Genomic DNA, 17,519 nt, shown 5'->3' on the forward strand with positions numbered 1-17,519 from the left:
GAGCGGGCCCGGCGCCGCTCCCCGCCCAGCGCGGCCCGGCCCGGCCCCGCCCGTGGCGGCGACGATGGCGGCGGCGGCGGGAGGCCCGGCGACCCGCGCCCTCCGCCCCGCCCGCCGCGGCGGCCCCACACAATGGCGGCGCGGGGCACGCCGGGAGCTGTAGTTCGGCGGGCGGGCGCGGGCGGCGACGGGCGCGGGCCGCCTGCCGTTCCCGTCGTGCCCCGCGCGGGGTGAGGTGCCCGGATGTGCCCGGCGCCGGAAGAGAAGCGGGTCTCTTCGGGGCCGGCCATCTTGTGCGGCAGCGAGCAGGGCGCGGGGGCCCGGCAGCATCGGAGGAGGATCCCGCCGACGGGGGCCCATCATGCCGGGACACCTGCAGGAGGGCTTCGGCTGCGTCGTCACCAACCGCTTCGACCAGCTCTTTGATGACGAGTCCGACCCCTTCGAGGTGCTGAGGGCGGCCGAGACCCGGAGGAAAGAGAGCGGCGGCGGCGGCGGGAGCCAGGGGGGCGGCGGGGCCCGTGGCGGCCCGGCGGGCGCCCAGACCAACTCCTCCGGCGGGGCCGGCGGCGGCGGCCCGGGCCAGGCGGGCGCCGGCGGCGGCCCCGGCAGCGCGGCCAAGCAGCTGCGCAGGGAGTCCCAGAAGGAGCGCAAGAACCCGCTGCCCCCCTTCGCCGCCTCCGCCGGGGGCGCCGGCGACCGCCGGGAGGAGGGCAGCGGCCAGCCCGGCGCGCCGCTGCGGAAGGAGGGTGAGCGGGGCCGCGGGGGGCTGCGGCGGGGGAGGGAGCCGGGCGCCGAGGGGCCGTCCCTCGCCCCGCGGGGGCCGCGTCCCGCCGCGCACAAAGGAGGCGGCGGCGGCGGGAAGGCGCCGGAGCGCGGCGCGGGGGGCCCCGGGCAGGGCCGAGCCCTCGGCTGCGGCGGCAGCACCGTGCCCGCGGCGGGCGGGCGGGCGGCGGCGGCTTCGCACCCACGTGGGGGAGCGCATGGCGGGGCCAGCGGGCCGCGGGAGCCCGCCCGGGGCCCCTGCGTCGAGGGAGGCGGCGGCGGCGGCGGGGCTCGTTAGCGGCGGCCCAGCGCGCCGTGCTGCCCGGCCGCACGTGGCCGCGGGCGGCGTGTCCCCACGGCCCGGCCCGCGCAAAATGGAGGCGTGCGCGCGTGGGGTGCCCGGGTGCTGCCTGTGTGCCGAAACGCCGGTTCTCGCGTGGCGGGCCACGGAGGACGGCGGGCTGCCCGCGGGAGAGGGCTGACGTGAAATAGAAAATCCCAGCAACGCATCCTAAACTTATGGTGTGTTCCGGGTGGTCTGACGTATTTGACACAGTATCTGGCAGTCCCCGGGCTCTTCAAAAGCCACTTGGGTCATTTTTCTGGGGAACGGTGTTGGTAGGAATCGCGTGTGTATTTTAAGAATTGGCTGTGTGAATTCTCAGCCGTGTTTGTGTAAACCCTCAAGACATCCCACATGGGAAACTTTCTTGAAAAAAGAAATCGGAATATACATAGGTTAAAGGAGTATGCTGCGGGCAAAGTAATTAGTAGGACACAGCTCTGCATGGAGAGGGATAGATGTTGCGCACACATGTTGTCCCGTGGCAGGCAGTTGGCACTGCGCACAAACTTCAGCGCACCCTGAATTGGTCAGGACTCTGATTAAATTGGAATCCGTGAAATGTATCAAAGTGTGGTGACAGCAGTTGGCATGTAGGTGAGGAAATAACTTGCTCACTGCAGTTTAACTCAAGTGATCTTTTCAGAAACGCGGCCGGTTCAGAAGAGCACAGTGCTACGTGAAAGCACCTTAATACGTTGGCGTTTGCTGCAGTGCATGTTGCAAACTGATTCTTCACCATGTTGTATGTGTTTTAAGAAAGAAAAAGTTTTAATATACTAGTTGTTTTAGAAAGTAGGCCTCCCAAAATGTTACTTGAAAACACCTTGTGACAAGCTTTGCTTATGGATCTTGCACTTTAAAGCTTGAGTGTTTTTTCTCTGTGAGGAATGCAATAATTTGTCCTGAGTGGCAATTTACTAAGCCAGTGTCCTCTGGAAATGTTAGTCACATGCAGAATTATGGTCTTGTCCCACGTGAGGTGCACCTGAAACATGGCCAGTGTCTTTGGCCAACACAAGAGAACGCAGAGGGTTTTTGGTAGGGCTAGCAGTCCGTGTTTGCCTCCCAGTTTTCACATTCATTTTCACGAAAAAGAACTACTTCACTATGAGAAGTATCTTGTGGCTTATTACAGTAGTGAAACAGAGAAAGTCAGGTCTGCTTTTGTAGCAGTGTGTATAGAGTGCTGTAGTAAACAAAGTGACTTTCCAGTTTGAAAATTGCTGGTTTTTTGTGCGGGACAGTAGTTCTAACATTGTAAAGGTGTTGGATGCCATGGTATCAATGGGGTTTGTATCCTGTGTGGATGTATTACAGTTTAAAACTATTCCATTTCTCTGTAAAGGTGCAGATTATTTGACTAGTGAATTACCAGTTCAAAGCTTTGTGATACTAAGAAAAAGAAATAACTTGTATTTTTGGTTAGGCTTCACCAGGAACCAGGTTTTTCTGAATGCAGGGTGTTGAACTCGAAATTCAAAAGACGTGCATTATTCATTCCAGTTCTGCAGCATACCTCTTATGTGACACCGGCCTGTTTGCTTTCCTTGCTGAGCTTTACCTCTTAAAATGAAATGGTTGTCCTTCGTTTGAGAGTCCTTTTCAAGGTAAATGTTAGTGAGTTTAACCCCTGTGTTTCCTCAGGGAGTAAGGATTACTTAGCGAGCAATGTATGTCATGCAAACTTAATGTTAAGTACAGCTTGTAAGGTAAGGAAGATGTTGTTCATTTGGGTGTGTTGGCTTGGATATCATTAGAACTGTAACTTCTTTAGCCCCACCCAAATATGCCATTGCTTGTTAGGCAGGAACTTATTTCTTTAAAAAAAAAATTAAAAATTGGCAGCTTTTAATTTAAAAGGTAGTTCACAATTCTTAAGCCAGTCTTGGTGGTTTGCTTATTGTTTTTTCCCTAAACATTTTGGCAAGAAAATAGTATAACAAAGGAATAACGTGTTTGTCCATACCTTCCTAAAGAAGAGTGAACGGGCATTTCAGATGAGTGGAAAACCCCCCTGTATTTATGATCCTTCAGATGCCTTAGTGAAGAAAATAATGCCCATGGGAAGTTACTATTTAAAAAAAACAAAAACAAAACAAAAAAAAACCCAAACCAAACTTTTGGAAGGCATAGAGAGGGAGGGAAGAACACTAGCCAGTTCAGTGGCACAGTGTATTCTTCAGCTATTTTAAGTAAGTGCACAACGAGGTGAGTCTTCATCAGGGAGTGTGTATTGGGCTGCGAGGATTGGTGTGGATGAACACACCATTTAGTCACTGACCAGTACCTACTGTAATGGGCTGCCTGCTCATGGGGATGCAAGGGACACCTGTTTGGGTAAGGGTGGCCCTTGTAGGAGAGCACACTCTGCCCCAGGTCGTACTGCTGACCAAAAAAGTTTCCAAGAAGAGTGCAGTGGGATAAAGCAGGGTGGCTGTCATAGGGACTTGGGTCCAGCGTGGTGATGCTGACTTCATTTTGGTGTGCATCAAAATAAAAACCACTTGCTTTACCTGAAAAACACCTTTCAGAAAAAAAAAAAAATCTTGCTTACTTTGATCCTTCTTTGAAAGTTGACCCTGTCATTTTAACATGGATTAGTAATGTATTGTGTGCTCTGACAGATTTTGTTTCCTACAATATTGTAAGAGTGTACACTTGTACAAAATACAGTTTGATTGAAATGCTGCATAAAAATGTGAATAAGAAGAATCAAATGATCTACAGTGACTTTTTAATAAAGGTATAGTTGCTCAGATTATCTAGCCACAAGGCTAAAAGAAAAACTTCAATTCCAGCTTACCTTCAATATTGTTTTATGGTGTTACAGTCAGTATCTCCCAGAGCAGCTCCACATTCCGTTGATGTGTTTCGCCTAATGTTTCAGGGATAAGACGTATTGGCAGGAGGCCTGATCAGCAGCAGCAGCAACAGCAGGGTGAAGGCAAGCCTATTGACAGGAGACCGGAGAGACGACCTCCTCGTGAGCGCCGCTTTGACAAACCTGCTGATGAGAAAGGAGAAGGAGGAGAATTTTCTGTTGATAAGTAAGAATTTTGTCTTGCCTGACAACTTTCCTAGTTTTGATAGGAAGAGGCTGTTAAGTTTAAAAAAAACTGCTGCTAAGTTTAAAAAAAAAAAAACTGAATCAAATTTTGTCGGTCACAAGAAGAGTATATGTCATGCAGAATATAACACTTTTCTTTCCTTTTCCATTATTTTGTTTACAAATTTGGTTCAAGTTATAGACTGGGAGTGATCTAACATGAACAGTTCCATTAGTTTAACTGAAAATACAGTTTAAATCAGTAAGATATCCACCATATCTCTCTAAATTTATAGCAGATGGGTCAGGAAAAGAACTCAAGTATAGCTGTTGCCTGCAGGATGAGATTTGTTTGCTGTTACAGCTGTTGCTTAAATCTGTACAGCTGACTTCAAGCCAATAAAAGTTAGTCCGTGTAGGTGTTTATACCTTGGCTGTAGTGACTTCAGATCTGGAATTGGTGAAGCCATCTTATGTCTAGGCAAGTTTTAAAGTGTCTCAAGTATCATGTGTTCAAATACTAAAATTCTAGCAGCCAAAGTTAAAATCCTTTTAAAAGTAAGTTGGATGAATGTGAGTTGCCTTGAAATTACTGTATCAGCTAGTGATGTAACACAATACAAACACTATATTTTGGAATTTAGTGCCAGAAGATGCAAGTGAACGGTAATCCTGAGCATTTGTTTCCAGATTCTAAAATGCAGGCATTATATATTTGGGTCTTTTCAGTGTAATGATTTGGCATTGAAATTAGAGCCTCGACACAGTTACAAACAGTAATTACCAAAGGAAAAGTAAGTAAATAAAATTCTGAAAAGAGAAAAAGAAAACCTTAAAAACCATGCTGTAAATTTTTGGAGGTGAAATGTTCAAGTTTGACTGTTCCATACTAGACCCATTCTTGACCGACCTATGCGTGGACGTGGTGGACTTGGAAGAGGACGTGGCCGTGGCCGTGGAATGGGCAGAGGGGATGGGTTTGACTCTCGTGGCAAACGTGAATTTGACAGACACAGTGGCAGCGATAGATCGTAAGTCTTTAACTTTTTCTTTTTCTTTTTAACTATTCTTTACAATTAAAACACATTTTAAAATTTGCTTTTGAATTTCTGTATCTGGACACTATAATGTTAACTCAGTTTTGTTAGTTCTGTTTCACATTCACATTTCAGCGGCCTAAAGCATGAGGACAAGCGTGGTGGCAGTGGATCGCACAACTGGGGAACCGTCAAAGACGAGCTAACGTTAGTAATCTGTAATTGCTCAGAAAACTTAGCAGAATGTTAATAAATCCTAATCTTACAGCTTGCAAAACGTAAAGACTTAGCTGTCTTTTTTGCCTTTGATAGTTTTTGCTACACTATTAAAGCAACCTTTGCAGAATTTAGGAAGTTAGTGATTTCGTCTAATATAAGAGATGGCTTCACTGTTAAAATCAGAATTTTGGGGAGGTTTGGAATGGGGAGGGCTTTGAAAAATTCTTTTACTAAAACCAGAATTTGATCAGGTTAAGCATGCTTTATTTTTAATACCCAAATCCATTTTGTGTCTCAAGGTACAGCGGGAGGCTTTCAGAATGGGTACTAGTAAGTGTTGGGGAAAACCATTAGGGAGGTGGAAAGCATAGAATTTAAAAGGCACAGAGAGCACCAATTCTCAATGAAATAGTTTTTAAAGAAGAGTGGGTTGTCTAAATCCACTATAGAACTTGGTTGTTAATCTTATGTAGCTTTAAATAGGGATGAACTTTTAAAAAACAAAATTCCAAACATTATGTAATTGCAGTGAATTGGATCAGTCAGCTGTAACTGAGGAAACGCCAGAGGGAGAGGAACATCCGCCTGCTGATTCTGAAAATAAGTGAGTACCACCCCTCTTAATGTTCCTTGAGTGCTTCAAAGGTAGTATTACTTTGCCTTTAACCTCTCTCATGTATTCCTACTTCTGTTTTGCCAAATCCAGATTATATTTTCTTCAGTAGATATGAAATTATCCACAGCGCTGCTGAAAGACTCTTTAAAAACTGTATGTCTAAAAATTGTTATCTTGAAATTGTTCGTTAGTGTCATGCAGGCTCTTAGATAATTTTCAGATTTAGTTATTAATGATCAGTTCTAATACGCTTAGGTTCTTGGGATTGCAACTCCTAAGTACCAAATGCAAAAGCATCTGTGCTCATAACTGGGTAGAACCACCAAGCAAAAGGGACAAAATGTTCTTCTGCCGGTGGAAAGCAATGTTTTTTACAACACAGTTTTCAGGACAACTGGTTTTGGCGGTGTGACTAGCCTGTAGAGGAAAGGTTGTGTGTCTTTCATTCTCCGGCTTCTGTGTGTGCAGGCAATTTTCAAAGAAGTCACTCAGTTGCTTCTCATTCCACTTGGACACTGTTGCAGAAGAAACCAGGGACTAGATGAATGAACACAGAGTAACTAGAGAAGCAGAACGAGCAGTAGGGATACTTGCAGTTGATGTAAAAATGTGATACAAATATTTATGGTAGCATAGTACAATAAAATGTTTTATTTTAATGAGGAATGTGCTTTATGGTGAATTCAAAAGAAAATGGCAAACAGGTAAGATAGAATTTTGAAATACTTGTTTGTCCGATATTTCTAACGTGGAGTTTGCTATAGCTTGATTTCCTTATCAATAACTTTGGTTAGTGGTAAAGAGGGTACAATTACTGTGTAGAGAATAAAAAATTGACTTAATTTAACTAAAAAAAAAGACTAAACTGTATTACTTCTCCCAGGTTGTGGTGGTCCAAGGTTAAGGTAATCTTGTACACAGAAGTAGTATGAGAATTTTTTAAGGAATTACAGCTTGAGCTTTGGTCAGAAAATGCAAGCTAGCTAGCTTAAAATTAAGTGTATTGGAAATCTGGATATATTAAATTTGTTGTCTGCAGTATTTCCTGGATCGTTATGAGTAGCAGTGTCCTGGTGCTTGACCAGATACTGACCCATCCATGTGCAGATCAGTTATCTGCAAAATTGTCCAGGCTATTTGCATGGCTTTTTTCTTCTTCCTCAAATCTGCGGAAAATGTGTACTCTTTTCAGGTTCAAGCATAATGCATCTGTTGTAATCCATCAGTTGTCTTTATAGAAAAGCATCTTTACATGTTAGTTTTCAAGTTGGCTTGTTTGGTGTGGACCTCTAACCTAAATGTTTCAGCAGAATTGTAGGATGTTTTACTGAAGTAAGATGTGCAGAATGCCAAGGGGAATACCTTTGCCTTGAACAACAAAAAAAATGCTTCTGAATATATATACCATGTCAAAAATCATTCTGTCCTACAGAATGAGAAAAAATTGAAACACAGTAATTTTGACGTAAAACCTCTGCGTTATTACATCAAAAATATGGCTACAAAATTAAGATCTTTTAAGTTGAGGCTTTCATGATATTTCTGCTGCACATACATGGCACTAGTTTTCTATAAATCAGAAATTTAGTTGCATAAGCACACTGAAGAATGACTAGAGGATTGGCTGTAGTTGGAACATGATCTGTTTATTGAGCATAGTGGTTGTGTGTTTTACTTAAAAATAGCTCTTTGGCAGAAGGCAGAGGCACGAAAGATTTACAGTGAGGTGATATATCGCACAAGTAACTAAGTTGTATGCTGGGTTTTTTTTCAGGGTAGCTGAAAGTAAAAATTGTTTCAGTTAGCTGGGAAATTAATAATTGATTTGGTTCAATAAAGGAAGCAGACTATCCAAAGCTGATTAAATTCTGTGTTTTAAAAAACTAACATGCTTGAAAATTGTGGTAAGAACAAGCTCTCTCTCGGGGCCTTAACTTGAATCTTTGGGAGAGAGGTATCTCAAAAAGGGGGGAAAAGCTGCAAACAAGTCTGTTGCAGAAGTTAGGCTTTGATATTTGTAAAGGAAATTGTCATTAATGTGGAGAATAGACAGCATGGGTCAGTGTTAATTTTAATGTTCTGCTGTGCTTGCCATTTAGTTGGCTTAAAGGTATCTGACTTTTTTGGGCACTCTGACTGAAGGAGATGAGTTTTCATGTGTGCTTTCTGAGTGGCAGAAGTGAGGGGGTTTTATATACACCTCAACTGTTAAATACTTGACAACCTTTTTTATAATCTGATGCCGGTTAACGACTGATTTTGAATTTGTTGTATCTAGAATGTGAGTTCTAAGTCATGATCATAATATCCATGAATTTACTGCAGAGAGAATGAGGTTGAAGAAGTTAAGGAAGAAGGTCCTAAGGAAATGACCCTGGACGAGTGGAAAGCTATTCAAAGTAAGGATCGTGCAAAAGTTGAGTTCAACATCCGTAAACCAAATGAGGGTGCTGATGGGCAATGGAAAAAAGGATTTGTTCTTCACAAGTCAAAGAGTGAGGAGGTAAAGTGATTTTCAATATTTGCTAGTATCCAGACTGTATAGGTTTTTCTATTGATACGTGCTTCTTAGAGTGGGAGCTCCATTCTTTGAGACACTGACCTGTAGCTAAGATTTTGTAAAGCGGGAACAACATTTCTCTTAATAAAACTGAAGTTATGCAGTAGCATAAGTAGCCATTCTTACTGTGGTTGGTTTTAGCAGTTGATCTGTACCCTTAGGTTGGTGTATACTGGGATATGATCTAGAGATAAGATGGGAATACTGCTGCATCTGGGCAGGCAACTTTGTAAGGACTGTCTCTTGGTGAGCATTTTAGAAAATGTTTGTCAATACCAAATCATTTCTTTGCTTTTTATGCAGTACACAAGATTTATGGTGCTTGCTAAATGTGATGTAAGCTTGAAGGAATACTGGTCGTGCCTCAGAGACCTTAATACTTAAACTGTATATCTTAAGTTTGTAACATAGGTATCTTCTAATTTTGTAATACTATATAGACAAGTGTCCTTGAAGCTTTTGAGAAATCAGGTGAAATACATTTGTATGTTCCAGTGATACTCAACATAGTTGCTATAGAATTATTTTAAAATTATAGTTTCGCAAGCATACTCATTTCAGTCATTGCAAAATTTTGGTTATTCTGTTCCAAGATAGTGAGAGTGCCAAAGAGAGACATACTCTTTCACTGCAGAAGGGAGGGAAGAGCCGAGAGCTCTGTTTTCTAATGCAGGGCTGCCGTAAATCTTTGTTTTTAACACTCTGTAGTATCTTAAGTGGCCCACTGCTAATCCATGCCCTGCAACTTTGTATACCAGATGGTTCTGACTCGCTTTGAAGTAACTAAATAGTATGGAATATGCTGTTTGGTCTTCTAATATGTATCTCTGCTTTTTCACACCTTGTCAGTTTTTTCTTCTAAGCTGGCGATACAATATAGATGGGGAGGCACTATTCAGTACTTTCCAATGAAAACTCCATTTCTAATCTCATTGAACTCAGAATGAGTTTGGTTTTGTCGCAATCATGTTGTTTTCTTTTCTTGCTGAGTAAGATAGTTCTTTAAATGATTGCATATCTTTTTGCTTACCTTAAGCTGTTCAGTGTTTGAAGTGTTCATTAAATACCACTTTCTCTGGCTTGTGTGTAGAAAAGGGAAACTGAGTTAGATTTAATGTTGCTGTGTATTAAAAGAGTAGATTTAAGCAGAAGTATTTATGTACTTTACCAAGATTTACTTGTAGTCCTGGCAAGTCCCTCCCCGACCCCAGTCTCTCCAAAGCAGACTTGTTTGACATTTGGTCAGCTGAAGACAGTCTTTTTTAACATATCTGCATGTATGATAGTATAATAAGATGGTGGTACTTCTGAGTAATTTAGAAGCTAGAAAGATCCATACTGTATATTCCATTCAAAAAATGAATCAGTAGTTAACTCAGAAAAACCCAAACAAAACCAATGAGAATAACTAATCAAATTACTTTCATGGAAGAACTGACATCATTAGTAGATTGCTCTATTTGAGAGGTGTATTCAGTTAACTTCTCTTCAAAGAAATGAGTCAGATATATTTAACACTTAGGAGAAGTTAACAGCTCCTTGCCGTATAAGCACAGAAGTGAGATATTAGCAAAACTGCCTTTAGGTCTAGGTGCTTTTAGCCTGCTTTTATGGCATGTCCAGGAGATGTCTCTCCCCATTTCACTTATTTATTGTTCACTGATTCCTTGGGAAGCAGCATGGGATTTTTTTGCGAAGTATTATAGCAGAATAGCTCTATAATACAGGCATTAGGAAAGCCTTCACTGCAGCTCCTTTGTGAGCAGGTTTAGAAGGTGGAATATTTAGAAGTTAGGAACAAAACCTACCAGTCACCTGCTGTTCTTTCTGTTTGTCCTTTTGGACATACTTGTGAGTCATGAAATTAAAGTTGATGTAAGGTTTCTGTGATTCTTATTGATATAGAAGGGAGCTGATGTGTAGAAGTGACTTGGTTTATAGGTAAATTCTGGTTTTCAGTCCCAAATCTTTTGTACTCTTATGGCTGAAAAATTACAATGTGCCTCAGTAGATTTTCTCAGAAATTTGAAGTGTTGTGATGACCACCCTCATTCCTGTAGTTTGAGAACTACTGGGAGAATGCCCTAGGAGTCTGTGGGAAAAGGGAGTATGAGGCTCTAGTACTGTTCATCTGCCTTAGTCTTGTGAAAGAGCTGTCGTCGTCGTCGTCCTCCTCCTCCTCCTCCTCCTTGCACCCTTCACTGAGGGGTGAAACGCTTGATGCTGTCTGGGGTCTTTCCTCTCTTTCATATTTGCTTTGCAATTACTAGAAAGTGATACTTTGTATAAAATGAACTCTTAGTACTGTCTCAGATTCTTGCTGGTTTAATATGAAATCCATGTGTATTGGCAGCCCTAGTCTAATGAGACTCTTTCCAGGAGATTGGGTTATGCCATAAAATAGACATCCTCTTTTTTCCTTCTCTGCAGCTGGTTTAGTGGCTTGAGTCTTTTAAGTTCTACTGGTACAGCTGAACAAAAAGTGAGAAAGAGTTACGTTGTGGAGAGATCCTAAAATTTGTTCAAAAGCTTGGATGCAAGTCTCCTGGAAAGATTGATAACACTAGTAGATCAGTTCCTATTCCGTGTCTGCTGTGCTGTGCCTCTTTCCTGTGCCATCAAACTTTCTTGCTAATCTAACCACTTCCTTAGAGGAGGTTGCAATGGGAGACTGAGAAATATGTTTTGGAAAATAATAGTTCATCTCCTCAAAATTTGGAGGAATGACTCTTGAATCGAGGCTGTGCAGAAACCTTTTCTCATTAACAGTAATTTTAAGCATCCCACCCTCTTATCTGTCTAGCTCTGTATGCAGTGTGCCTGATGTATTGAGGTGCTAGAGATCAGCCTGCATGCATGGTCTCTACTATGGTTTCCAGCAGCTTGTGTTAAACTTTTTTGGTATCGATCTGAGATTTCTCTTGTCTCCACGCTTGTGGTATAGTCCATCCTCTAGTCTTTGTGGATGCTTGCACAGCTGTTGATCTCATCCTTTTGCTGCTTCATGTGCTCAGTGACATCTGTATCCGGCAAGTTCATGTGACCTTATTGTTGTTTCTGTATGTAGTTGAGTCTCATTTCTTCCTTTTGTTTTCTCCCTTTGTTCCTTTTGTCACTTTGGCGTGGACACGCAACTTTCATCAGACAAAGGCGATGACAGAAATGCAGGGGAGTCTGCTGGAGTCAAATGAGGTACTGATCCTTTATATCTAACTGGTAATACCTGTGTTTTGATATGAGCCCCTTCTGAAATGAAGGTCTGGATATTAAGAAGTCACAAAAATAGAGAATACAAGTAGATACAATATGGAGCTCTTCTGTCCATGCCTGTTGTCTAACTGTGCACCATATAGGAGCCTTCATAATTAGTACCCCTGCTCCTAATTGAGCTGAATTCAAACCTTATCATAAATGCTTCTATCATGAGTCTCTTTATTTTTTGTTGCTGTTGTTTTTCCATATCTCACTGTCTGCTTTGGCCCCCTTTCTGTTAGTAGCTTGTTCTTGATTGTTGACAGCCTTCCCCAAGACCTGTAAGTGCAGCAATGCCTTTGAGAAGCTATCAGTTATTAGATCAGAGCACTACTGAGAGTTGCCAATACGTATAAATTAAATGCTTCCAAAGATGATTCAGAATAAGCAATTTGTATGGTATGTCTTTGTCTGTTGTCACCTAAGCGTTAGAAGAGTATGAGGAGAACATGGCAAGTCTTCTATTGGTGTTTCAAATTAGCTTTAGTTATTTTGGATAAAGCAATCATTGGTTTACATACAGAATTTGCTATTTGTTGGGTTTAGTGGTTAAACAAAAGTTAAGTTGTGGAAAATACAATGGTTTTGGTAGACTGTAGTGGTTTTTTTTAAGCAATAACAGTGTAGGGAAGGAAACGCACAGAATTATTCTACAAAGCCACTGATACTACCTCTCAGAAAAAAGAATGTCATACAACTACTAATATGTTGAAAATATCATTTCAGTACCCTGCAGTGATCAAAACTGTAAATAAAATATTAAGTAATAGGAAAGGAGTGAAAACCATAACAAAAGGTATTGTGTACTGTTTTACAAATTGTTGGTGTACTTACATTTGGGTAGTGCCATGTCAGGCTGAGATGTGGAGTGACTTTTCTCTGAGAAATAACTGCTTAGGCTGACTTCCTAAGTTTGGAAAAGAGGTCTTTGAGGGAAGGGTGTACAATTCAAATCTATAACATCAGGAGTGGGATGGGGGCCAGCTGTTACATGGAATACATACCAATGAAATATGTTTGAAATAAAGCAGCATGGAGAGGTATTTCTCATTGTGCCTAATTAAATTGCAGTGCTGTCCACTGCAAGACATTGTGGAGGCCAAATGTACAACTGGGCACAGAAAGGGGTAATTACATTGGTGGGGGAGAAGGCTCTTTATGGCTCTGTACATTATGGTGCTTGTGACTGACTCAAGGAATCCCTGAAAGCAGCTTTCAGCCTTTTGACTGCAGACCTCTGCATATCCATTGGCTGCCTTATGAAGGATCCACAAATGGTAATTAAAGGGTATAGGGCTTAATGGCACAATACATTGCCTTTGAAACAAGTCAGCATATTGCGTAATTACACCACAAGAAAAGTAAGTTCTAGTCAGGTAAGCTTAAGCTTGCACATGGCAATTCTGTAGGAAAACCAAGAAAAGTAAAAATTGCTGTGCCAGAAATTAGGTGGATATAGGAAAAGAAAGAGTTGTATGTTGTCACATTTCTAAAACGTGATGATTGGGCCTCGTAAGAGGCAGAGTTCTGGGCTAGATAAACCCTTGGTCTGATTCAGTGTGGTCAGTTTTACATTTTGTGTATGATGATAGGTGTCAAAAACTGACTTACTATGTGGAAAAATTAATTTTGCAAAATAGGAAAAATAATTAATTTTAAAACACTTGCTTCTTTTTGTGTTCAGTGTGTAATAATTTGAAACACTCAAATGTGCTGAATAGTAGCATTTATGGTGTTAGATGTAACTCTTTGGCCCATACCTTGCTCCTCAAGGCTCAGGTTTCTCACTGACAACCAACCAGCTGTAAGAGATTGTTGTGTCATGGCAAAGGTGGTCAGAGTCATGTTTTTCAGTGTAATTAGTGAGACTGGTTCTCTGTTTTCAGCATTAATGTTTTAGTGACTTCAGTTACATTGCGTTTGAACTTGTTTGTGCCTCATTCGCTGTTTGTTATGGCCAATACAAACCAGTAAGGGATTCTTACCATCTCCCATGTTTTAAATATTTATACAGGGCTAAGCAAATGAGAAAGTGTAAAGTACTCATTGAGCAAAATAAAGATGGGTTACCAAGTAAGTATTTAAAAAGAATGAAATGAATTGATAGAACCTGAAGATTTCTCAGGATACGAAGTGAGAAGAGCAGCAATGCTAGAATGCTGTACTGGCTTGGTGATAGTCATTTTCGTCTCAGATAAACTTAAAATTTGTTCCTCTGAAGGAACCCCAGAGCTTTCCTGAACTATCTTTGAAATGCAAAATACCTTTGTTTGCTCAAGTGCTTATTTGATTACCTATATGTGGTTTTGTCATCTGCACAAATGGTATAGCTTGATTCCTAACAATTCCTGCCCTGTCTATTAACTTGAATCAATCAAGGTAATCAATCGTCAATTTGGGAGTGCATTTGGAGGTGAACACGCATGCTGTGGTGGTAAGGGTGCAGCTACAGATGAAAGAGTTTTTGGTGATTTTTCATACTCACGGAGAAACACTCATTTCAGGCTCATGCTGAGGACTCTGTGATGGATCACCACTTCCGCAAGCCAGCAAATGATATTACATCCCAGCTGGAGATCAACTTTGGAGACCTTGGCCGCCCCGGACGTGGTGGCAGAGGGGGACGGGGTGGCCGAGGGCGTGGTGGCAGGGCCAGCCGTGGAGGCAGAACTGACAAGGTGAGTAGCTACAGCTTTCATCTACAGAAGAGTTTAGTTTCAGTTGTTGTTAGGATTTTCCTATAGTTAGTTTCAGGCGTCTTCCTTGTTTCTTAGGGAGTTGCTCTAACAACAAACACTGCATTTTAAAACCAAGTAAAGTGTCTGTTCTTACAAGTTTACTTTAAACTAGGTTACTGTTAGGACAAAAGGATGAATGTTTTAGCAGTGTTCTTACTAAACACAAAAAAAAGACAGGGTGGGGAGTAGGTTGGAGTAAAAAAAAAGTGTCCATCCTTGAAGGTTGTATCTAAACACAAAAAAATTACTCTTCAGTGTGGACAGATCTGAATTTACTATGAGATGCTTTTGTTTGTGCCAGAGCAGAACTGCAAGTGTTAGAGCAGTTATTTTCAGACACAGTCAGGATGGTATATCTGCATTGTGACCTGTTGGGGGTGAAAGACTGGTTTTATGGCTGCATGTTGTTATCTTGAATTTGAGGAATTTAGATTTTGTGTGGAAATAGGACTCTTACTGTTTGGTTTGGGGTTTTTTTTCCTAATCTGCAGTAACTTTTTTTTCTCCTCTAGTCCTAAAGCCCTAAGGAAATACTCGGGACTAAGTACTGAATGGGGTTGGGGAGCGAACATGTAAAGCTGAAGTACCGTAGTATAGCTACAGTAAAGATTTGATTTAATATGGATCATTATTTGGCTTAAATACATCCAATCAAATTGTTCTTCACTAGAAAATTAGTTCAGTCTGTGTGGTGTGGCTTTCTTCACATAGACCAGACTTGCTTATTTTTGTCTCGTGTAGGGCAATGACTTTGTTTCCTCTTTTACACTGGGTTACTTTAAGTTTTAGGCTTATTAGTTAGAAAACACTCTCCTGATATCAATATAAGAAAATATTAAGGAATTGCTATTAAATGGTGGTGGTGTTTGCTCTGAGTTGTTTCACTAATAGGGCGTCTTGCTTCTTCAAGAATGATGTCATAATGTAGTTAAAAACTTTTGAGATCTGCAGCTTATTTTATGTTGACTTTGTTTATTTCCTTCCAGTTGGTTAAGGAGTTTGACGTGATCCACACACCCAACCAGGTTGGTGGTCTCTGGCACTTACATTACCTGTGAACAAGGCCCTCCTGTTGCAGGGACTGTAACTCCCCTCCTGCAGTGGATTGGCTTTTTTGGCTTGCTTTCTGCTTTTGTGTAATGACCAACTGGAGATACTAAGGCTATAGGCTTAAGACCCTGCTGTTACTTTTTAACTCTAGTTTGTGGGCTGGGTGCTTCTGCAGTGTCTTCGTCTTGCCTATAGACGTTGATACAACTTTTATTGGAATGGGTTAAATATATCTGTCTTGATAAATGAATATATTTACAGGAAATTCCACTATCCTGGCCTTTCCTACTCTTCTCTTCCACATTCCTCTTGAAGTATTCTAGAATACTTAATTTCTGCATTTCATTGCAGCACTGTTCTTTAGGTGTGGCACAGAGCCTTTTAAAAAAAAAAGTCTGTTAGGGAAGTACTGAGGAGATTCTTGGTTAATGTGTATGAATTTGTAGGGCTAGGTTGCACAACAATTCTTTTTATCAACAGGTAGTTTGTGACTGGGAAAAGATAAATGGAACTTAATTTGTGCTACAGACAGGTCTTTTCTGTAACACTTCAGTCATGTCCCTCAGTAAGAATTGATGGCTATGCGCTAGTAGAATAGCATAAACCCACATGCAGGGATCTCTTTAAGAGTGGAAAAAGAGATGTACTTGTAACCTTGTGCGATAATCACGTGCAAACATGGTCTGTTTGTCTATAATGCCTCTTCAGATAACTTTGATTCAAAAGGTAGCATAGGAGACTTTCTGGTCCTTGGAATAAGAAAAAATGTTGCTTATCATGGGGGGAAAAAAGTTGCTCTGGTAGTAATTTGTTCAGTACTAGACTGCTTACTCCACTGTAGTGTGTGTACCTCTTTGAAACCTGGTATTTCCCTATTGAATAGGGTTCAGGTTAAAGTAGTTTTAAGAAGGAAGAATTCCCACCCTTGTTTGTCTGGGGTGCAGGGAGTCCCCCTGTCTGCAGCTGCCCTGTGCAAGCGCCGCCCAGTCTGTCTGCACCGGGACAGAGGCTTAACCTTGTTGCTGGGCCCCAGCGCGTGCCCACAGTTGAGCGGTGCTAACATCTCGCACTGCCCAGCTCAGCTGTGTGCTGGGCCGTGTTTGCCTGGCGAATGGAAGGACTTGGTAATGTGTGAAGAATTAGAAATGTAGTAGGGCTTGATGCCACTGAAGGTAATAACTTTCTGATGTTTCTCTTTCAGTCAAGTGCTTCTGCTCCTGATGTAGATGACCCAGAGGCTTTCCCAGCTCTGTCCTAAACTGGATGTCATAAGCCAACCCTGCCCTCGTTGGGCCTTCCTCTCCGAGGCTTGCATGCTTAAGGATCCTAAACAACTAAGAAATTTAAAAAAAAAAAGAGACTGTCATTCATACCATTCACACCTAAAGACTGAATTTTATCTGTTTTGAAAATGAACTTCTCTCGCTACACAGAAGCAACAATATGGTAGTCAGTTTTGTATTTAGAAATGTAATGGTAGCAGGGATGTTTTCATAATTTTTTCAGAGATTATGCATTCTTCATGGATACTTTTTTGTATTGCTGCTTGAAAATATGCGTTTCCAAACTTGAAATATAGGTGTGAACAGTGTGTACCAGTTGAAAGCTTTCACTTCATTTGTGTTTTTTTTAATTCAGGATTTTAGAGATTTTCCTCAAACTACAAACTGGGTTTTAATTATTGCACACTATTTCCGTTTCCTTAATTCCCGTTTAGCAGATTTTTTTTATCAGCCCGTGGTCTTTTGGAATATGTGAAATTTTAATTGGGCAGACTGTTAGTGCTGTGTGGAATACTAACTCCTGGAGTACTTTAGTTTTAATGCTTAATTTCAGACTTGGAAAAACAGTCATTTTTCATCTATGTTTGGTAGTCTGTTTACGCAAAAT

The 17,519-nt window shown here is 41.8% G+C and overlaps 1 protein-coding gene across 5 annotated transcripts; it reads left to right on the plus strand.

Annotated features, from left to right (window-relative positions):
- The first annotated feature begins 289 nt into the window (after positions 1 to 289).
- On the plus strand, positions 290 to 17,222 carry SERBP1 (SERPINE1 mRNA binding protein 1). Of its 5 annotated transcripts, XM_075710139.1 has the most exons (10): positions 290 to 749; positions 3,999 to 4,158; positions 5,051 to 5,188; positions 5,306 to 5,401; positions 5,943 to 6,017; positions 8,355 to 8,532; positions 11,734 to 11,781; positions 14,346 to 14,519; positions 15,566 to 15,604; positions 16,831 to 17,222. In XM_075710139.1, exons 1-10 carry the CDS (start codon positions 362 to 364, stop codon positions 16,885 to 16,887), a joined length of 1,353 nt encoding a protein of 450 aa, XP_075566254.1. In that variant the 5' UTR covers positions 290 to 361; the 3' UTR covers positions 16,888 to 17,222. The 5 variants fall into 5 exon arrangements, with proteins under 5 accessions (XP_075566254.1, XP_075566255.1, XP_075566256.1 ...); XM_075710140.1 differs by lacking the exon at positions 11,734 to 11,781; XM_075710141.1 differs by lacking the exon at positions 11,734 to 11,781 and having other exon boundaries at positions 5,330 to 5,401.
- Positions 17,223 to 17,519: the final 297 nt, after the last annotated feature.

The sequence above is a fragment of the Pelecanus crispus genome, chromosome 5 (assembly GCF_030463565.1).
Source record: "Pelecanus crispus isolate bPelCri1 chromosome 5, bPelCri1.pri, whole genome shotgun sequence".
NCBI classification, from domain to species: Eukaryota; Metazoa; Chordata; class Aves; order Pelecaniformes; family Pelecanidae; genus Pelecanus; species Pelecanus crispus.